Raw genomic sequence first — 23,026 nt, forward strand, 5'->3', positions numbered from 1 at the left:
CCACGCAGATAGAACACACAAGATTTCAGATTTCCAGGAGGAATGTATAACTCAATGGGCATGTCCTGGGCTATTCTTCAAAACTCAAATCAGAGGCCTTTGTGAAAGGTTTTTCATTATCTACATCAAAGCCATGCCCACGGGCACTGCCTGCTGCGCTTCACCCTGGAGAAAACGGTCCCAGCTCTTTTCCAGATCATCCGCATGCCAACCTGTGAGGAGCCCATTACCTCATGCTTTTCCAGGGAATTCACTTGCTCCCTCAAGCAATCCCCAAAGGTCTCAGGGCAGCGGGGAGGGCTCTACTCTCCGATTAACATATCGAGCTCTGGGAGCGCACAAAATCGGAGGTATTCCTATATTACTTTCTTCTCAGATGCGGCATGGTGACACTCAGAACCCAAGCTGGTTTGCTTTTGAGCGAAGTTCTGCTGCCGTTCTGAGCGGGTGCCTTATTAAACACAGCGGAAACACGCAACATGTTTGCCATCACCACGACTGCCCCAAATTCTCATTCATCAACAGCTCACTGTGAAACAAACCCTGGAGCTTCAACACCCCCCACATACTGAAACCAGCCACCCACCCGGGCCCCCCTGCGCTGCCGGTTACCCCTCGGCGGCGGCAGGCGCAAGCGCATCACCAAGGGCTCCACCGCCCACAGGGACCCACCGCGGGACCGCCCCTCCCACCGCCTCAGCGGCCCTGGCCCCGCCCGCCAGCCCCTGGCAGTTGCGTCACCTCCGCCGGCTTCACACCCGCCGTCCGGCCCCGCCCCGGTGCTGCCGCCAATCCCTTCCGGCTGAGCCGCAAACCCAGGCCCGCGCGGGACTTTCGGCGGCGGACACTGGAGGAGAGCACAGGCGCCGGGGAACCCGGAAGTGCCCGTGCGGCGGAGCCGGAGGAGGGGAAGGAAGGGGAAGGTGGTGTCTGTGCGGGGCTCCCGCGGCCCGGCCGGCCCGGTGAGGGCAGAGGCACGGCGCCTCGGGGCCAGGGCCTCGCACCCCTCGGAGGGGCAGGTAAAGGGGTGCTGAGGGGACGTGGGGCCTGGGGGTGTGTGTGTGAGGGGTGTCCCGAAGGCACGGGCGGGGGTTCCCGGCTTCGTGGGTGTGCCCGGGAGGGGCTGCGGCGGCGGCGGTGGTGGTGGTGGTGGTGGGGCGGGGCAGTGTCCCGTAAGGACAGCGGGGTGCTGAAGAGGCGGGAGGGTGGCGGGGATTGGTGGCAAGCGTCAGTGCATCTTTGGCTTGGGTTGTGAAGGGTGCTGCCTCGCTTAGAGTTAAGGGTGGCAGGGAGATGGCGTTTTTGGCGTGTACACGATGCTCAGGTTATCAGGTCGGTGAGGGGTATCTAAGGGGGTGTTTTAATATGGATTTCTATCAATTAAAAGTGACAGGGTTTGTGTCATTTAAATTTTATATGAAAGCATGGTAGATTGCTCGACCTTCTCTTTTTGGTTTGGTTAGGTTGACTTTTCTTTTGATAGTGAACAAGCCGGTTTTTAGTTCTAGTATATATATGTGTATAAGCTGGAACTTTTAAAATGCAAATAGATGTGCTTTCATTTTGGTATGTATTTCACCTTTATATGTAAGTATATATATCTCTACATATAGGCATACATGTTTACAAGGCAGAGTCTGAAATAAAAATTTTCATCCAACCAATGTAACTGTTGCCTTATTGAGAATTAGGCTGACAGATTTATGAATAATATCTCATTGTCTTGTTTTTTTCCTTAGTGCTTGCCCTGTAATACGGAAATCTTCCAGAATGCTGGAGTCCTATGTTACTCCTATTCTGCTGAGTTATGTGAATCGCTACATAAAGAATCTGAAGCCTTCAGATCTACAGTTGTCACTCTGGGGAGGAGATGTCGTACTTAGTAAACTGGAATTAAAGCTAGATGTGCTTGAACAGGTATGTTTATAGTAGTTGCAGTCTATGTCTTTGATGTAAAAGAAGTTGACTAAATAATTTAGGTTGGTCTGCACAGAGAAATGTTCCTTTAGTACTTGTTGGTTTTCTTCTTATGCAAGTCCTTTATTTTCCCTGCATTTAGTTATTTTTGCTTTAATTCTATGCCATTTGTTTGGTAATGAATGGTAATTCTTTGCACATCCTGTAAGTTATGGGGTGTGAAGAGAATGGCTTTGTGTGGACATGTTTCTTATTTCAGTAACTATTGTTTTACAGTATGAACATAAACTTACTTGCTTTTCCAGTCATATTTACTAATGGCATATAGTAACTAATTCAGAATGTCACAAAGTAGGATCTCTCTTTAATTGTGCAGATTTGTGTTCTCTGTATTGTTTCATAATTCCAGGTTTCATCATTCCAGTTGTATTTAACTTAAGAGTAACTGAGGGACAGAGTTGATCAACTGGTTTGTGTGGATTAGATCAGGGGCTCTCGGCCATTAAAAGATAAGCTTGACCGAGTAAAACACTTGATACAGAATTTGGAGTCTGCTGTCAATATGAACTGATTAACTCTTAGTGGAGGGACTGTTTCCTTGTGTGCTTATCTGAGTTGACAAGGAGTTGGATGTGTGAGCCTGATAAAACTGTTTTATGTTGATGTAGTGAGTCTTAGCTGGTGTCCTATGTCCAGATGTAGTCCAAGCGAAGGAGCTGAGAGAAATACAGCAAAAATAATGGGAGATTTAGGCAATATGGCTGCTGAAAGAAAAATTAAATAGACAGGAAATGTGTTTTTAATTTTGAAAAATGTGAGACAAGATAGGACAAGAATCATGTGGATGAGACAAGAAAGAATGGAATAAATTGTATTTGGAGAGACTTAGATTGGACATCAAGGGAAATTTCCGCATTTTAATCAGATTATGAAGCATTGGAGAAGACTGAGGAGGCTGCATGGTCTCTGCTGGGAGACTTTTAAAATGTGGAAGAATGTGATCTCTGATCCTGTTCTGGAAGAGGAGACAATCTTTCAAGATATCCTGTCCTGTTTTCTGTGCTTTTGTAAAGAGCCTGATTTGTCTTACTTGAAGTATCTGGTGGCCTGTGTATTTTCTATCAAGTCTTTTGGTTTTTCATTTTATTGGTACGGCTTGTCCATACAGATGATGTGGATACTAGACTTCAGTTGGTACGATGTGTTCCTCCCATGAATATTTGAAGCCTTTTTTAATGTATATATTAGGAAATCTGAGAAGGGTTGTTCAGAAAGGAATTCTGGCGGTTATCTAGTCCAACCTCCTCTTCTGAGCAGGGCTGTTACAAGTATCATGTCAGATCAGCTTGCGATTTTCTCCAGTTGAGTCTTGAAATCTCCTGTATTGGTTTTGAAAACCTCTGCTTTTGTGCTACTGCTATACTGTGTAGAGAGAACGTTTGTCCAAATAACAAATGGTAACTTGGGATGGATATATCAAACTTGCTACATTACCTGGTACAATTAGGATTTTGCTGCTGTCACTTATGTTGTTCCCTCTCAGTGGGTGATCTCTTCATCTCTGCCTATTTATCAGCTGGGTACCTAAACATCCAGTGCAATCTGTTTATGTCACAGCTCTTGTAGAGGCAAATGTTGCCATAATATACTTGTGCTCATGTTCTGTCAGCTTGAATGGGGATGTGAATATGCAGTGAATACAAAATTGTTGGGCAGAGAAGAGATTCTGAGCAGCCCTGGGGAGAAGGACTTGGGAGTGTTTGTCGATGAGAAAATGAACATGAGCCAGCAGTGTGTGATCACAGCCCAGAAAGCCAACCGTATCCTGGGCTGCATCAAAAGGAGCGTGACCAGCAGGTCAAAGGAGGTGATCCTGCCCCTCTACTCTGCTCTCGGGAGACCTCACTTGCAGTATTGTGTGCAGTTCTGATATCCTCAACATAAAAAGGACATGGAACTGCTGGAACAAGTCCAGAGGAGGGCCACGAGGATGATCAGGGGATTGGAGCACCTCCAGTATGAAGAGAGTCTGAGAAAGTTGGGGCTGTTCAGCCTGGAGAAGAGAAGGCTGCGTGGAGACCTCATAGCAGCCTTCCAGTCCCTGAAGGGGGCCTATAGGGATGCTGGGGATGGACTATTCATTAGGGACTGTAGTGATAGTACAAGGGGTAATGGGTTAAATCTTAAACAGGGGAAGTTTAGATTGGATATAAGGAAGAAATTCTTTACTGTGAGGGTGATGAGGCATTGGAATGGGTTGCCCAGGGAAGTTGTGAATGCTCCATCCCTGGCAGTGTTCAAGGCCAGGTTGGACAGAGCCTTGAGTGACATGGTTTAGTGTGAGGTGTCCCTGCCCATGGCAGGGGGGTTGGAACTAGATGATCTTAAGGTCCTTTCCAACCCTAACTATTCTATGATTCTATGAATTTAGCTCAGATTCCTTTTTTTTTTTTTTTTTTTTCCCAGTATTTGGCTCTGTGTCTGTGTGAAAAGTAGTGAACTCATTTTGGCTTTTATTATTCTTTGGAACTTGCCTGGATGCACAGACCGCATTTAGGATGTCTATTCTCATTTTTTTTTTTTTTTCTTGGTAAGGATGCTGCTTTATGCCTACTCAGCAAAACTTTTGAGTATGTAGCAATACAACATCCCAAGACCTTTGCAGCTGGCAGAAAGCTCCCTTGAAAAGAAAGTCCGTCTGCCTGAATGGATTTGTGATATCCAAAATTAGTTGCCTTAACTGCTGTGGTCTTCTAATATCCTTTCCTGAGCTGTTATCCTAAGCCTGGTTCCCTGCTTCTTATCTGGCATAAACACAGCCTTAATTTCATGCTTTATGCTCTGGATACAAATGCACATACCCCGGATATCTTTGTCTGGAGCCTTAAACATTTTCAGAGAATTCCAGCTTTTCTGAAACTGTAGTGATTATTTGGGTACAGTAGCATAGGTGACAACTACCTGGACAAAGTACCTTATAAAAGGTTTGGAAACAAGTCTGTTCTTTCTCCCCTCACTCCTTGCACTTCAGCTGATGTTCATGTACAGTTCTGGTGTCTTCAACATAAGAAGGACATGGAGCAAACAGCAAGTCCAGAGGAGGGCCATGAGGGTAGTCAGTTGGCTGGAGCACCTCTGTATGATGACAGGGTGAGAAAATTGGGGCTGTTCAGTCTCAAGAAGAGAAGGCTGCATCAGACCTCAGAGCAGCCTTCCAGTATCTGAAGGGTTTACAGGGATGCTGGAGAGGGACTCTTCATCAGGGACTGTAGTGATAGGACAAGGGGTAATTTGTTCAAACTTAAACAGGGGAAATTCAGGTTAGATATAAGGCAGAAGTTTTTTAGTGTGAGGGTGGTGAGGCGCTGGAACAGGTTACCCAAGGAAGTTGTGAATGCTCCCTGGCATTATTCAAGTCCAGGTTGGACGGAACTTTGGGCAGCATGGTCTAGGGTGAGGCATCTCTACCCATGGCAGAGAGTTGGAATTAGATGATCTTAAGGGCTTTCCCAACACACACCTGATTCTATGTTAATACTTCCATGTCATGTTGCATACTTGTGGGCCACCAAATGCAGTACTTAATGAAAGGGGAAAGATGGCACAGAAAAGGACAGAAAGAAATGGTCTTTGGTATGTTGTATTATGAGCAAGTTATTAAATCTGGCACACATTTGTTTTGTCTACTGAAATAGCACAACAAAGATTTGTCTGCATGGCTTTAAGAAAAGTTGGCTGTGCAATTAAGATAATGTCAGACAAATTCCTTTGAGAAAGAACTGTCTTCTAAATAAGCTGTGCATTTGGTTGTTTCACCTCGTTTTGAAAGAATTCCTATTTCTGTTTCTTTAACTATCTTACAGTTAACTAGATGAAAATGAGAATATGTTAAATCCATCCAGCAAATAGTGGAAAAAGATCTATTCTAGAGTACCTTTTGAAGTAAACTTGTAACTTACACATGTGAACACAACTCAGATTATAAATAGATGTTATGGTGTTGATGAGCAACATAAAAATTACGTGCCTGTGAGTCTGGAAAGGAATTTATTTCTATTACTGGTAACAGTATGCTGTCTTGATTCGTGAAAGCATTGTCTCATTGTATTCTTAGAGTCCGTATTTTTTTGTGCCTGCCTTCCACCCTCTCTTCCCCCCAAGCTGTGGGACATAAGGTACTTTTTCATTTATTGTATGACCAGCGTTGCGAAGTCTGTACTGAACTGCTCAGTATTTGCTTTTCAGTGGCTTAACTGAGACTGTGTGGGTAAAAATTTTGTTTTGAGTTGACTGTAAGCCTAAGGCTAAATTTTTAGGAGAGAGGCTTTCAGCTAAAATCCTTCAGTATATTAGTGACTGAGACACAGAAAAAATGCTTCGTAAAAAAAAAAAAAAAAAAAGTGACAATTTTCTTTGAGCTGACTTGGAATTAGATGTGACTTTCTGTAAGCATGGCTGAGGTAGCAGTCAGGAGGTTCCCTGACATGAGACGGTTGTGTGGCTTTTTAAATTAGTTAATGAAAGCTCAGTAAACCCTAAAACCTAATTTACAAACTGAAAGGTTTATGACAACAACAACAAAAAAGCATATAGCGATGATTTTGTGAGTTGTCTTCTCTGAAGATTTTGTTAGCAGTGAATATACTTCATCTACTATTAAGTCTTGGATGCAAGATGAACTTCTTAGTCTTACCAGTAGAAAAGCTAAAGAGGTATCAACCGTAGAATGGAGAGAGTGTTCCTTAATGTTGCTCCTGTTAGGAGCTGTTGTCACTTTGATGGTGCTAGGTATTTGTGGGTAAGAATAGGTGGCTTCTCTTTTGGATGACTAATTAGAGTCAGGATGCTAACCTGTCACAGTTGCAGTGATAGTTATTTCAACTCAGAACTTATGACATAATAACTACTATGAAAAAAAATTTAGTGGGCTTCCAACACATGCCACTAAGATTTGAATACAATTTCAAGATGTTAGGCACATAATATTAAGTAGCTTCACAGAAGGCAGGCTTATTATATATGCCAAGTACTAAATGCAAAATATATTGTCCTCAAATTTTATTACAGAACTTCTATACAGCAAGGGTAGGACTAAAGTCAGGCAGCGCAGGAAAACAGGCTTTCTGGGTCCACTTCTGGATGTTTGTCTAAAATTGCCTACCACTTTACCTGCTTGATCTCAGATTTTCACGGACCTTCTCTCTTTAACTTCTGCTACTCTTAGGAGTACTGAATCAAAGCATGCAAGTACATAGTACCTAAATTGAGCCAAGGTGCAAAGGTGCTTAAGTCCCAGGTTGCCAGGGAAATTCTGCTGAACAAAGGTTTATGTCTCACTAAGAAATACAACAGTTAAGAACCTGAGGGTGCTGACTGACAGCAGGCTCAATGTGCATCAGCAGTGTGCCCTGGCAGCCAAGAGGGCAAACCACATCCTGCAGTCCATCAAACACAGAATAGCCAGCTTGTCAAAATTGGTGACTGTCCTGCTGTATGTGGTGGTGGTGTGGCCTTACCTTAAGCACTGTGTGCAGTTCTGGGCTCCACGATTTAAGAAGGATGTGGAGGTTTTTGAATGTGTCCAGAGGAGGGCAACAAAGCTGGTGAGAGGGCTAAAAGGAATGTCCTGTGAAGAATGGCTAGGACTTTGGGCTTGTCTAGTTTGGAGAAATTAGGGTGAGGGATGACCTCACTGCTCTCTACAGCTTCCTGAGGACAGTAAGCAGAGATGGAGGTGTCGAGTTCTTTCCATGGTATCCAGTGATATGACTTGTGGGACTAGTTAAGAGCTGAACCAGGGGAGGTTCAGTCTTGACCGTAGGAAGAATTTCTTAACTGAGAGGGTGGTCAAACACTGGAACAGTCTTCTTAGGGAGGTGGTCAATGCCCCAAGCCTGTCAGTGTTTAAGAGGCATTTGGATAATGCCCTTAATGATATGCTTTAACTTTTGGTCAGCACTTAATTGGTCAGGCAGTTGAACTAGATGACTGTTGTAGGTCCCTTCCAACTGAGAATATTCTATTGTAATGGTGAGAACTATTGCTGAGTATCTGGGAGACTTAGATTCACTTCTTCCTCAACCTGAGAATATTTCACATCTGTAGTTCCCAGCATCTATGGTGAAGACACACACTAGGCTATAAACAACTCCGACTGAAGACATCTGTTGTTTTTTCCCTGTTAAGACTTAAAACCTTTATAGCCAAAAATGTCATTGGCTTTATAGCCAAAAAAGTACATTATCATTGAAGCCTTATCATTAGAATACTTAATATTGAAAATGCTGACTTAAAATTCTGTAATAATATCAAATATGGTTTATTTGTTTTGCACTAAGCACTCATTTCCTTGTTCCAAATCTTGATGTCTAGCTCTGGGACCAGGTCTCTAGCCTAACTGTCTGATAGGCGTTAAGCTCGTGATTCCCAGAGAACCCCTGGAGCTACTGGCAGAATTTCAGCACTTTGTATCCAAAGAATTTAAACCTTGGCACCTTGTTTTCTGCTGACTCAGTGCATGCAGCAGCAGCTGGCTCCCTGGGGCTGTCCTGTAGAGGTGTGATCTACGTATTGGCTGGGTGGAGCTCCAGGCATTTGTTAGGAGTTCTGGGCTGACTTGCACCAGTTTTTAGAGCAGTTTGTTGTACACATTAGGCCTTGGTGAGGAGTTACCAAATTTGTGAATGAAAAATTTAATAACTTTGTATTTACTGAGCAGTTTGTTGTGAATGTGGCCACAGTGGGCCAATCTTAAGCTCCAATCTCTTATAACTAAAATATTTTTGAAGAAATTGCCTTGCTGTGGCTTTGTCAATGTTCGTTTAATTCAAATTTGTGTTCTCCAGAATAATGCAGGTTGTGTATAATTTTAAGTATTTACTTTCATGTGGTTCATTTCTACTTGTCCCTTGAACAGTGACACATTTTGCAGCAGCTTCGTGCAGGAGAGGTGGCTTTAAATTGTCTTTGATTATTAAGGACATGATAAGCCAAATGTTTCCTTCAAATAGACTAATTGTATGTGTGCAAGTGATTGTAAAGCTAGTTGTCAAGGCCCATGCCTTAACACTGCTGATGTGGGGAGACAGTAAATTCTGACTTATGTTTTGTGCTAGAACTGTACTATTTTAAGTTACAAATGTGCCTTGAATTTTGGGTGTGTTTCAGTAGTTCATTCACCACTCTTTTTGTCGTTGCTAGGAGCTGAAACTACCATTTACCTTTTTAAGCGGGCATATTCATGAACTTCGGATTCATGTGCCATGGACGAAATTGGGATCAGAGCCGGTTGTTATCACCATCAATACAATGGAATGTATCTTGAAATTAAAGGATGGGGCTCAGGTAAGAAATGTAAGGAATGCATTTCTAACATTGAGAGATTGAAAATAATAGCTTCTATGAAGAATCAGGCACGTGAAGGTGCAGTCCCTGCTATTTTCTAAGAGGCTGATATTGTGCTCATCATGGCTAGTATCTTTGTTTATGCTTATTTTTAATTCTTTATTAGCTGTAGCTGTATTCTTGTAGATGTAAGACCCATGTTAATAACGCATTGCTGGAATTTTCTCATGACTTGACAAAAAATGTATTTCAAGAACAATGTAGTTTCCTGCACACTTCCAACTTCTTCCTCCCAAGGAGCAGTGCTGGTTGTTTGAGACAGCTATGGGCAGTACCACTGAGCATTGGGCATTTTTCAAAAGATGTGCTGTTATTATTAAAGGAGTGCTTTAAAGATCCTGGAGTGTAATTCTTTTTTCCCTTCAGAAGTTACAGTATTTGCTTGAACGTACTTAGAAGTTTTCTTACATGAAAGGGTCTCAAAGGGCTTTTTGTTTTGTTGCTTGCAATAATTTGCCGTTACACTGTTTCACAGGCTCAGGAAAGATTTTCTTCTGACACAATGAAACTGAAATATGCAGTGGCTAGATCTTGTTATATGTCTAATTTAGTTAACAAAAAGTACTTTGTCAGGGACTGTAGTGACAGGACAAGGGGTAATAGGTTAAAACTTAAACAGGGGAAGTTTAGATTGGATATAAGGAGGAAATTCTTTCCTGTTAGGGTGGTGAGACACTGGAATCGGTTGCCCAGGGAGGTTGTGAATGCTCCATCACTGGTGGTGTTCAAGGCCAGGTTGGATGAAGCCTTGTGTTGGATGGTTTAGTGAGAGGTGTCCCTGTCCATGGCAGGGGGGTTGGAACTAGATGATCTTGAGGTCCTTTCCAACCCTAACCATTCTATGATTCTATGATTCTATGATTTTAATGTTGAACTTGTTTTTTTTAGTCAGTATGGTGCTTTAACCCTAGAGAGGTTTTGTGGTTGGGTTTTTTTTTTTGGTTGTTTTCTTTTTAAAGCCTTGTTCAGATTTTAATTTCAACACAGTCCTCCAGCTATATTAAGGATAATGCAAAAGAAAATTCCAGTTTGTGCAAAGCTGTTAAGTGTTTGGTAGGGTGCTTGATGAGCTGTTAACATTTAACATCAATAATTAGATATAACCCAGCAGAAACATTTGAAAACACGTTTCCATTATGTTTAATATTTCTTGTAATATTCTTTTACTGTTACAGAGTTAAAAGGCTTTTGTTGCTGGAATAGATATCTCTAGACCTATGTGTGCCACCCATAAAGCATATACTTGCATTCTGTAGTTCACTCTGTGTGCATGCGTGCATATACACGTGTATACACACCAACAGCCAAATGCTAAGTACTTTTCTAATGGTAAGGTAAGATTTTGAGGCCAGATGTTCCGTAAAAAATGTTTTAGAAGCAGCAAATTGCAACTAATTATAGAAGCTGCAGAAAAAGATCTGTAGCCTATGACTTTGTGCAATCCAGAACTAATATTTGATATTGGACCACGCAGATGGCTACTGCTGGAATGATCAGATTTCCTGCTTGCATGGTATTTGAAACTTAACTTTTGTGGTGCATACAGTAAAAGGTCAAGTGTCACAAATGTAAAGCACTCTCAAAACAAGTATTTGTTACAGATGTTTAAGATTCAGAGGCAAGAAAGGGTTTTTGAAAATTGCAACTGACATTTTAACAAATTATTCAGTGGTATGTGCATTCAGGAGGCTAAAATTTGGGTCTGTGCCATAGGAGGATTATCTTTGACTAACAAGAATGTAAATGAAAACAGTTTTATGCTGTTTTCTGAGGATATGGTTTTAAAGGTTGACAGCTTTAATTTTATTTCTTAAATTACTATTTGAAAGTTTTTTATAAAAAGAAAATATTCAGACAAATTCTTGTGTTCTAACTTCCAGTGTGACAATGTGCTTGGCTAAAGCAAATTGTCATAAAAATGTCTGCAATTAGTGAATAAAAATCCTGAGTAAAATAAAATATATCTGTGGAACATAGTAGTAAAATGAACTTTCAGTGAATTTAGCACCAGCTGGAGCTGTTCTGCCAGGAACTTCATATCAGTGAAGAGTGTAATTAGCAAGAAAGTTTAGTTCTCAAAAATTGATTGGCTTGATCCCGCGTTTCCTTCCTCAGGTCAAACTTCTAATAAGCACATGCATAATTTCACCTGAGCAAAAAATAAAGTTTCTGACCTCAATTTGGTGTGTTGTGTATTCTTTGGAAAGGGGCTATTTAAAAGGTTATTGATTTTGGAGATCTGTGGGGATTCAAATACATGGTGTTGTTGGAAGCTATTGTTGAGTAGACCCTACACGTTTTTGTAAGCAAAAAAACCTCTCTCCTTTTGTATGTTTTTGGGGAGCTTTAGCCACGTGGGGAATGCTTTTGTACATATGCGCTTTTACTCTGATGCTGTGTCATAGTTAAGTTTCAGTACAAGTTTGGTTGTTTTTTTGTTGTTTATGCTATTGCAGTATCTCAGCTGAAATGAAAGTTTGAGCAGACACTAATAGCTCAACTTCTAGTTTTATGCTAATAGTCTCCTTTTCTAAGGAGAAATGTTTTATAAGTGTTAAGTTCGCCCAGTGATATACAAAATCCACAGTGTAGAATTAGTGATACTGTCAGTGAATTTCAAAGTTTGAGCCTTTCAAAGGTCATTGCTTTTTCCCTTTAAATTCATACGGTGCAAATTGGCTGAGGTAAGCCTGTGTGTGTTTTGTTCACCTTCCTGATATTCCAGCTAACCACAAGACTAATCTTCTCCGTGTTCAACCTTGAATTCTGTGGGTTTTAGTTTTGGAACCGATGCAAATCAGGAGATTCAAGGAGAAATGTTTTATCTGTGTTACTGCTTCACTTCTGCGTCCTTGTCTTTAATCAGGACAAAGTACATCAGGAGTATGCTGATGCATATGAAGATGAAAACTTTCCCTACCCCAAGGATAACTAATTATGGAATCATGGAAAACTGTTAGATACAAGTGCTCACAGGGGCACAGGGAAGCCAAATAGTTGTTTGGATCAGCGTACAGACAATTAAGCACTGTTCCTTTTATGAGCTACTACAAAGGAAGTTTTTGAAGGAGTGTAATAACTTTGTGGAAACAGTGGAAAACAGCCCACAATCATGACTGTCAGAATAGCAGACATATTCTTATCTGACAATCAGTAGAGACTGCCATCAAAGAATGCTGAAAGTAGAAACTGATCTTGACTGGGAAATGGTTAAGATGGTAGATAGGGTATGCAGGGCAGGTTATGAAGGACTTTGAAAGTAAAGACAGAAAGCTTGTGTTTAAAGGTATAGTTATATGAAGTTTTTTGTTTAGGTGGTAAAGCTAGCTCTAGGTCTGAGGCAGTGCTTTGCTGTTTTTCTCCTTCTCACTTGGATTGTAAAAGTTCAGTTGAATGTGGCTGTATGGACAACCATTGCTCTTTATTCCTTTTGAGTATGTATGTATGCTGTTCAGTGACAGCAAAAACAGACTTGAAGTCAGAGGACCAACTCTGTAGTGGCCCACCATTCTGCTTTTCATCTGCTGATGTAGAAGAGCGAGGTCTTTATTTGTGAAATGTTTTCATTACTTATTTCCATAGTGTTATCTTCAATATATCTGATACTGAGTTTTAATACTTGTATGTGAAATTCAAGGCGCAGGGTGTATCGAGAACTGCCCTACACAAAGCAAACTATGTGATCACTAGTGTTATGATTTCAGGTTAATGATGAGGTTAATACAAAATTCATCATTAAGCAGCCAGCTCATGTTTCTTTTATTTGTGTTTTAATAGCTTAATATAGCAAAGGGGATTTTATCCATTTGTCTGTGTGTGTGCATACAAATAAGTGTATGTAAGTAATAAGAACAGTTTTGCATATTACTTTTAATGTAAAAAATCCTATATGTAAATTGGACTTTAAGTAGTTGAATCTTTTCCAAAGGTTTAGGAAGTTTTGGCAGAGCCTTTGGTTGGATTTTATGCCATTTTCTGTCAAGAACTCTAGTCTGAAGGGTTCTTCTCACATCAAACTGTTCATAGAAAACATGTGTTTTGGGTAGGAGATTTTCTTTCAAGGATATTACCTTTCTCAGGGAGAAATAGCATGTCTCACAAATCTCTTGCAAAAATATTTAGTAAACTTACTGTTTCAGCAGAGGAAGCAGTAAATGCACCTGCAGCCCCTGCTAGAAGAGGGCTTGGAGCATTTGGTTCAGACACTTGTTGTCTTTGAATATCCAGTGTTTTCATGTGAGTGGCTGAAGAAGAGGTACTGAACAGCTTTGCTTAAAGATGGATTAATATTCATATGTTCTAGCTGGGCAAGCAAGAGTGACCATGTAATTTACCTTGATTTTTTTCTACTAAGCACTTTCATATGAAAAGACTTTAAAAGCAAGGTATCTGACATTGTAAATTGCAATAATTCTGCTGCCAAAAGAAGAAATTGCCTTTGCAAAATTGTGAATTTGTCCAGATGTCTGTGAACCGATTTCTTAATACTGTAGCTGTACAAGTCAGTCCGCTGCCATAGCATTGCCTCAACCTGAATAGCTTGCTTGCTTACCTAAGTCCCTGTTACCATTTTAGTAATTTTGGGTGCTTTTCTGACCACACAAACTGTAGATGACCAGGCACGGCAGGGAATGTAGGAGTGCCTGCTGCAACTGAACTTTGTGGTTGTTGTAACATTCCCCCAGTTTATCATGACAGTACACATGTACATGAAAGATGGAAACAAGATATGTTTTCCTTTCTTTCTGCCAGCTTGTCTTCTAAGCAGTCTCCAACTGGCTGAAAATTAAATGCTTGTTAGAAAGATTTAAAACTTGATAGTTTCAGTCCTTGAAATATTTAGGCCTGCAAATGTCAACATTATACATCTCTAAAAAGAGAGGCCAAGTACACTATGTCAGGCATATTTTCTGTGGAACCAGATTCAGGAACAGAAAAGCAGTCAAAAATGTAGTTGGGCCTGTATTCTTACTAAGGAGGTTGGATTTTTGAATGCGTTTCAAGAAGGGTATTGTCAAAACGATTAATGGTTGGACTAGATGATCTTAAAGGTCCTTTCCAACCTAAATGTTCTATGATTCTAAAATCAGCCTGGTTGTTATTACAAAATGTATTGAGATTGTATAATAGCGATGATTTTCAATAGGTTGTGGTTTGGTTTTTTTTTTGTTTTTGTTTGTTTTGTGGTTTTTTATGTTCAAATGGATGCACTTTGCAAATTGCAAGTGTAATGAACAGAATGCAAGGCAAGGGTATGGCTTTGTGCTGATGCTGGTGTTACAAGGTAAGGAAGCTGCCAGGAGCTGTGTGTAGAGTTACAGTTTTCGCTTCAGTGCCTGTAGCAGTTGGAGCAGTAGTGAGTAAATGTTGCCTTTTCTCAGCTTGCGTGTTGTTTTCTGAACAAGACCTTATCTGTGTACCTCTTTATGCTGTAGTTCAGATAAAATTTGTGCTTTTGAAAAAATCCGGCTCTCCAGTCTTACCTTGCTTTGACCTCTGTCGTGGGTTGGTTTTGGAACTAATGAGCTGGATCTCTCTTGGATGAAACTAAAAGGAAAATGTATTCTAGGAGCATGGTAATGTGCTCCAGCAGTTAACTGAAATTAATAAGAGCAATTGCCTTGTGCAAGTTTTTAATAGAACTAATGTTCTGTGATCACCAGCCATGGTGTCTCAGATTAGGGGCATGGTGAATCCTACTAGACCAGTTGTGGGTCTTTACAGATGTTGTTCTGGCTGACTTAGTTCATAAAATCTCTCTAACCCACACTTAGTGCCTACTTCTCTGCTTTTTGTAGTTAACATGTCTATGCCATTAGTAATTTCACAAAACATCTACTTACTGACATGGTGCAAACACTGCTTCTTTTATTTTCCTCTCTTCTCCTTTATGAAAGCACACCTCCTGGCATTTTCTGAGACTGTAATAAAAGTGTATGTTCCTCTTATCCAGGGATTGAGGAAAAAGGTAAGAAAGCAGAATCTAAGCTTCCAGAATGATAGTTTTTTTTATCACTCTCAATTTTTATAATGATTTAAGTAGCAAATGTTCTGCAAACAGTCTGTAATTGCTCCCTCAGAATGTAATTTCTCTTAAACCAGAAGAAAAAAAGGAAACTAACTGTGGTATTCAAGCGGGTCCTGTTTTGCAGGCAAGTACCAGCAGTTGATATGTGTGTATTTGGCATGGACAGGAGATGGCAAATTAATATTCATATCCTACTTCCAGCAGTGTCTTGAACTCTGTGTAAAGAGCAGAACCTTCTGGTATGAGATCACTTGTCAAGAAAACTTCAGAGTTAATTGGAAGAATTTTAGGCAGGTGAGGATGCAGTGATTACCAAGGAAGGTAGTAGACACTGGCACAACTAAGCAGTGCAGCTGCACTTCAGGCTGTCATAATGAAATTTCTTTCTTAGGCATGAACAAGTCAAGTCCTGATGTCCTTCGTATTGACAGACATCAAAGTATAGTCGCATTACTGTGCGTAGACACCTCATAAGTGGTGCCACTCTTTGTTTTCTGCTCCTGTGTGCTGTGGGAATCTAATTCAGTGCTGGTAGAGAGCAAAATACTTCTGCTTTTCATGTTTTGGAAGTGTAGATCTAAAATTCCTGTTTTTATTGCTCCCTCTGCCCTCTGAATTGGCTCTTTCTAAACTGATGGTTTGCTTCAGTTTGAAAAAATAATCAAAAAACAGTCTTCGTAATGCAGTGCTAGTAGCTCTAAAGCTAATTTGACATGTATAGATTATCTTAAGTTGCTATATTGGTGGAGGACCACTGTTTAAAAACAAGTTTCTTCCAGAAGTAAAAATGTCAACTGCTGGGGTTTCGAAGTTCAAGACCTCAAATTCCCAAGGTGCCTTGTGGTTTGTGGTACTTTGTATCTTTTGGTATACTCATACAGTTGGTTTGATAGACATATGGACTAGGCTTCCTGTCATCTCTTCTAAATTGCTTTTTTTTTGTTTTCTAAAATTTAAATCTTTAGAATTAAAGATTATTAGGTTTTTAGTACTATTAAGCTATATTGGCTTATACTGACTCATTGCCTTTTTAAGATGTCTATTGTGTGTTGGGAAATGTGGCTTACCCAAAGAGGAAAGAACACTTTTGAAGTTTTGAACAACCCATTGCCCTGAAAAAATTAGTCTGCTTGTCCTTTAAATTTAAGGACAGAAATATAGAATCATAGAATAGTTAGGGTTGGAAAGGACCTTAAGATCATCTAGTTCCAACCCCCCTGCCATGGGCAGGGACAACTCACGCTAAACTATGTCACCCAAGGCTCTGTCCAACCTGGCCTTGAACACTGCCAGGGATGGAGCATTCAGAACCTCCCTGGGCAACCCATTCCAATGCCTCACCACCCTCACAGTAAAGAATGTCTTCCTTATATCCAATCTAAACTTCTCCTGTTTAAGTTTTAACCCATTGCCCCTTGTACTATCACTACAGTCCCTAATGAATAGTCCATCCCCAGCATGCCTATAGGCCCCCTTCAGGTACTGTAAGGCTGCTATTAGGTCTTCACGCAGCCTTCTCTTCTCCAGGCTGAGCAGCCCCAACTTTCTCAGCCTGTCTTCATACTGGAGGTGCTCCAATCCCCTGATCATCCTTGTGGCCCTCCTCTGCACTTGTTCCAACAGTTCCATGTCCTTTTTATGTTGAGGATATCAGAACTGCACACAATACTGCAAGTGAGGTCTCCCGAGAGCAGAGTAGAGGGGTAGGATCACCTCCTTTGACCTGCTGGTCGCGCTCCTTTTGATGCAGCCCAGGATACGGTTAGCTTTATATTTACTTATGTATAAATATGGGTTATATACATTAATATTTTAATTCTTTATGCATCTAACTGCACCTGAACTTAACTCCCAAATCAATGTCCCAGGTTTGGAGACTGAGCTCTTTTTCAAGTGCTTGTGTGGTGCTAGCTGTGTACCTCACTTAATATATGACCTTCTTGTAGGCTGTTAAGCAGCCCTGCAGCTGCAGAGGCTGTAGCTCCAATTTTCTTCGTTTAGCAGGTAAAGTTTGATTTTTTTTTTTTTTTTTTTTTTTTAACAGGATGTTTGCAGGGTATGTGCATTTTCAAGAGAGCTCTTCTAGAGTCATCTCTGTCTTGCTACAGAGTCCTAGCATATTTACAAAAGTAGGCACTTAATATCATAAATCTGATAGAAACTGTGAGCTTAGCACAAGGAACCTGTTTGGAGCATGCCTTTTAAAGTTAGTTGGCCTTATGCAGGACATCATCCTGCTCTATTGCTGGAACCTGCTGCCTCCAAATAGGAAAGGAAAGAAGCAAACATTTAATTGCACATCGGCTCCTAGTGTTTACAGGCTATTAAGCTGAGTGCAATGGACACATATGTCACTAATATCAGTCAGAAGCCATTAAAAATTCACCAGCATCTTCACTTGCAACTCCACCAAGTGCTGAAAATTTTTTTCGTTATTCAAGCACAAAAGGAAAGGACCAGGGTATTGTCACTTGGATCCATTAAGGCCAAGTTGTTTCTAAGTTTTATGGACCAATAATCATCCAAATATCTTAACTTTCATAGAAGGTGAGGGGGATTAGGAATTGTAAAGTATGATGAACAACGTGTTTAGGAATTTTGAGATTTATTTCATGACTGAGATGTCGTCTATGGAGGGCACCCTGGAATCACAACTACACAGAAGTCATTGCAGTTTGACTGAATCTGTTTTAACCTATAAGGCAAGAAGTGATAATTCGTTTCAGCTTCAGATGTCCTAGAAAAGCTTACTTTCAGTAGCAAAGTTTAAAATCTGACAATACTTGAGTCATTCTGCTGTCCAAGACTGGAGAATGTGAGTATAGAAATTCTGTTAGCAATTTTCTGGATGGGTAGAACGTACCCCAAACCGAATGACATAGCTCATATCATAGAATCATAGAATAGTTAGGGTTGGAAAGGCCTTAAGACCATCTAGTTCCAACCTCCCTGCCATAGGCACTCTGCGCACTAAACCAGTTCACCTAAGACTCCATCCAACCTGGCCTTGAGCACTGCTAGGAATGGAGCATTCACAACTTCCCTGGGCAACCTGTTCCAGTGCCTCACCACCCTGACACTAAAGAACTTCCTTATATCAACCTGAATTTTGCCTGCTTAAGTTTTAACTCATTACCCCTTGTCCTGTCACTACAGTTCCTGATGAAGAGTCCCTCTCCAGCATCCTTGTAGGCCCCCTTCAGATGCTGGAAGGCTGCTATGAGGTCACCACACAGCTTTTCTCCAGGCTGAACAGCCCCAACTTCCTCAGCCTGTCTTCATACGGGAGGTGCTCCAGTCCCCTGATCATCCTCGTGGCCCTCCTCTGGACTTGTTCCAACAGCTCTGTGTCCTTCTTACGTTGGGGTCACCAGAATTGTACACAGTGCTCCAACAGGGGTCTCACAGGTGTAGAGGGGCAGGATCACCTCCTTCAACCTGCTGGTCACACTTCTTTTGATGCAGCCAGAGGTATTTTTTGCTTTCTGGGCTGCATTTGTTTTCTGGGACTAGAGATAATTCAAGACAGGGTGTCTTTTGCGATGCCATGTCAATGCACTTTGCAGTTTCAGCTCAACATAGGAAATGAGGAAGCAGACTATGTCCTTTTTCAAAACTGAGTTGATTGGGAAATAATATAGTGAGAATTCAGAATCTTGAAATGTAGTGTTAAATCAATGTATGTTCATAAACATGATCATATAATTTTTCTCAGTAGTATTATTGTTGCTGGAAAGTAATTATTTTAATTGATGAAAATTGAGGTGTTCTGAACTTACTGGATATATGCTGCTGTTTCTGAAAACAAGAGCTAGATGTCAATATATAAGACTTTGCCTGGAACTCTAGTGTATTATGGGTAGAGATTTGTTGGTGTAGAAGCTGCAAAGCATGCTGGGAATATGTCCTGGCTAAAGTGTTTCACCAGGTCTTAGTTGTGGAAACTTGCATATTGTTGAGAGTATTTTATTGTTGTCAAATAGGGAATGAGTAATAGTAATTTTAACCCATTTCTCTCTCTCTCTTCTCTCCCCCCCCTTCCTCTTTTATTTTTGCTTCTGTAACATTCTCTAAAATACATTCTGATATTTGACTGTAACTTGCCAGTGGCAAGTTATGTTCTATAAAAAAAAAAAAAAGAAATCAAACTATGTACACCAATAGCCAGTAAAGCTCCTTGACCCGCAAATGTGCACATTTCTCTTTCGTCATGCCCATGAAAGCTTATAAATGTATGCCAAATGGCACTATTAACAAAATATGCATTGTTTATTTTAGCCAAAAGCGAGTGCTTCTCTTTTTTGCATGGGTAGTCATGTTTCTGTGCTCATCTCTGTATGAGGCCTACCATACAATTTCATTTTATTGAGCTGCTTCTTACACGTTTATTTGACACGTAACATCCATACATCTCCCACTTCTGTTATTCCCACTTTACCTGTGAAATATGTCAGAAGTTGACAGTTCAGTAGTGTTGCTCATGTGGAGGGGAGAAGTTTTTGTCTCGGAGGAAGCTGATGTTTCTTTTACTCATTTAAAACTGTAGTTCCATATTTCCTACTTACTGCTTTAGATACTTAACAAGTAAGGAAGCATCAGACCTACTTACCTGTTGTGCTGCACTGATGCAGAAAGCTGGTTCTTTATGTATACGTGTGTATATATAAATGCATGTTAAAGGCAGCTTTCTATCCAACTGCTTTTCATTATTGCTTGAGGGTAAAGTGGAACGATTGGGACAAGAAATATTAATAGCACCTAGTGCACAGTTGCTTTGCATAGTCATAATTTCCCTGTTACTCTACTTTTTTGTAAGGCAGTGGTAGCAGAGTAAAGCTCTTTCCTGACTGTTTTGTGGGCCGGCACTCTTGCTTGCGCATAGCTGAATGGTAGTCAGTGTATGTTCGACTTATTTTCTTCCTTCCCTCAAACCAGCCAAACAGTTTTTACTTCTGGAGTTCTTTTATGGACCATCTTCACATGCTTTGTAATCACTAGAAGACTGCAGACCCTATTTACACTATGTAGTACAGCTATTTTCTAGAAAGCCTGCATTAAGATTGTGAGTGTTAGGGTTTTTTATAGATCAGGTCAGCTGAATTTGCATTGTGGAGAGAAAAGGGGAAGAAGATACACAAGGGATTTTGAGGCTGCAAAATGAACTTGGAAACCAAATGTCAGGTTGAACTTTTGGCAAAGCATCAATTAGAAAGTGCGTTGTTGAAATGTAAATAATAGTTTTGTTCTGTACCAGCTAGGGTAGTATCCAGTACTTTTTGTTTTGCTTTGAAGTTGCAGTTGTACTTGGTAATTGAGGTGATTACGTGTAGCAAACCAACATCATAGTAAGAAAATGAATGGCATATTAAGTTAAACATGTAGCAGTGACCATTGTAACTTGCCTTTTAGAACTTTAGAGTAAGCTGTAGATCTCAAAGCTGTGGTGGATTTGAGTGTGAATACATTGGAATTACTTTTAGTGCAGCTGAATGTGGTATGTTTCTGGAAAAAAACAGACAAGAGATTAGTAGGTAGAAAAAACTATTTTTTGATACGCTTGATTACTGAAAGTGGAAACCAACAAAGTATTTATTTATTTTAATTCTGCAGTAGGCAAGTGGATATGAGTTGAAACTAGATACTACAACCTTGCTGATTTATATTCTAGAAAATAGGCTTACTAAGGCAAACGCAAATACTAACATGTAAGTGGTGTATTTCTTTTTATAAAGTACAGAGAAGCTGTTCTGCTGTGTAGATACAGGTGTATAAAGTAGAAAGATTAAGAGTAATCCTTGTACCTTTACTGATTTTTACTTTGCTTTTTTCCTGAACTACTTTCAGCGAGGGAATGCAGTGCCAATAGTCAGTGTCTTTGTTCCAAGCTATAGGGTGAAAGGATTTATATATCATCTTTGGCATACTTCCTAGAAGTCTAGGGTCGGATTCTGATTCAGCTTTCCCTGGCGTAGGTCTGGAATACCTCAATTAATTTACTTTGGAGTAATTCCAGATTTGTCCCAGTCCAGCTGACATCAAATCAGGACCCTACAATCCAGCTTTGTTTTATGTAGCCAGGTGAAGAGTTTGGATTGGTATGGTTTAACAGGGAATGAGGTGAGGTAATGCATTTAAAAATATTTCCTTGGAGAGGAAGTAGTTTTTCCTCATTTGTTGATAGATTAAAGCATAGTTAAATTTGTTGGAATGTATTTTAGCTCCTCATTATAGCAAACCCTACTATTTCAGAATGGGCATGATTACAGATTTTGTAGTGGAAAAAACCTGTAATTTATCCACCTTTGGTAAAAGCATCTTAAAATTCCAAAGGACAAAATACTCTTAATTCTTTCATGTACAAAGTGTGCTCTGAAATTATAGCTTGTTCCTTTTGGAAGGAGTGGTATTTTCTCTGAAAGGGTGTGATTCAATTATAATTTATTAGATACAGTTATTAAACTTAAGCAGAAAAATTCCCTATATTCACCTTTTGCTTGTGACTTACCTTATAGTACCTGCACTTAGAGTGGTCCCTGCTAAACAATTTTGATGCATAACTGATGTAGATTGTATTTTATTTTGAACGTTTTACGGGCAGTAATAAGCTCTTACCCCAGTGAGCTGTACTTCTTCCAAAGAACAGGGAAATGTTCACGTTTAAATGGGCACTTGCTCTTTTAAGAAAAAAAATCCCTGTCAGACCTTTTTTAGAGGTCTTAGAACCCCAAGGAAATTCTACTGTGCTGTTGGCAATACCCTGGACTATCAATTGTCTCAGTCAACATCCTAATTTAACTCCAACTGTTAAATAAACATGAACTTTAACTGTAAATATTTATTTCTTTGCCTCTGGAGAAAATGGAACAAACTTGATCCCTCTATTGAGTTATATGATTTTTCTTTTTTTTTTTTCCTTCCGCTCTTTGGCGTGTTTATTTAGTGGTTCTGCCTCTGACTCGGTAAGAAACCATGTCCTGAGGCTGTGACCTTGGCTTATTGAGGATCCTCATTTGGTTTCATTTACCCGGGCACCTGTCAGCTTTGGTTGGTGTCTAGTAGGGCTGTTGGTCAAAACACAAAGGTCTAAAGAGCCCTGAATGCTGTTGGGTGTTGTCCTTCTTTTTCAATATAAGGCCTTCCACATTGCACCTAATTGGAGGATGAATAACACAAAGAGATGCTTTACATGATTTTATATGCGTGACTCATTCTTCTGGAAGATTTTGTCATGTTAAGGGGCTCTAGTGATTGCAGTTGCTTAATTTGCAAGTATTTTCAGTTCAAGCTGAAAATGTGTTTTGGTTTTATTAGACAGCAAAGCACCTTTTTTTCTTTCTCTCTCTTCCCGCCCCCCCCCCCCCCCACCCCTTGTTAGCCTGTCAGCATTATCCAGTATTTCAGGTTAGTGAGGATTCCCTGAAATGAGCTAAAAGCTGCTGCAGCAGCACTAATGTATAATTATCTAGAATTAGGCCTAAAGCTTATTAACCCTGATATTTTACAATTGTGTGAATAATAGGGGACTACTTCCCAACAAACCACAGTGGTTTTCCATGCAGTTCGTGAGCTGAGTGGTCTCCTGTAAGTGCTGCCCTGCTGTCTGCTGTTTGGAGCAGTTGTGTTCCAGTCCTTTGGTTGGGTGGGCAGGCTGCTCTTTGGTTTGCTTTTTATTCCCAG

At 40.4% G+C, this 23,026-nt stretch overlaps 1 protein-coding gene across 1 annotated transcript in view; it reads left to right on the top strand.

Moving 5' to 3' along the window:
- Positions 1–856: 856 nt before the first annotated feature.
- Positions 857–23,026, top strand: part of VPS13B (vacuolar protein sorting 13 homolog B) — a 439,495-nt gene continuing 417,325 nt past the window's right edge. The window contains exons 1-3 of the mRNA XM_065668694.1: positions 857–1,019; positions 1,740–1,917; positions 9,118–9,261. Coding sequence (XP_065524766.1) covers positions 1,771–1,917; positions 9,118–9,261 — 291 coding nt within the window. The 5' untranslated portion in view covers positions 857–1,019; positions 1,740–1,770. The remainder of the gene's footprint in view (positions 1,020–1,739; positions 1,918–9,117; positions 9,262–23,026) is intronic.

This window comes from Lathamus discolor, chromosome 2, assembly GCF_037157495.1.
Source record: "Lathamus discolor isolate bLatDis1 chromosome 2, bLatDis1.hap1, whole genome shotgun sequence".
Taxonomy (NCBI): domain Eukaryota; kingdom Metazoa; phylum Chordata; class Aves; order Psittaciformes; family Psittacidae; genus Lathamus; species Lathamus discolor.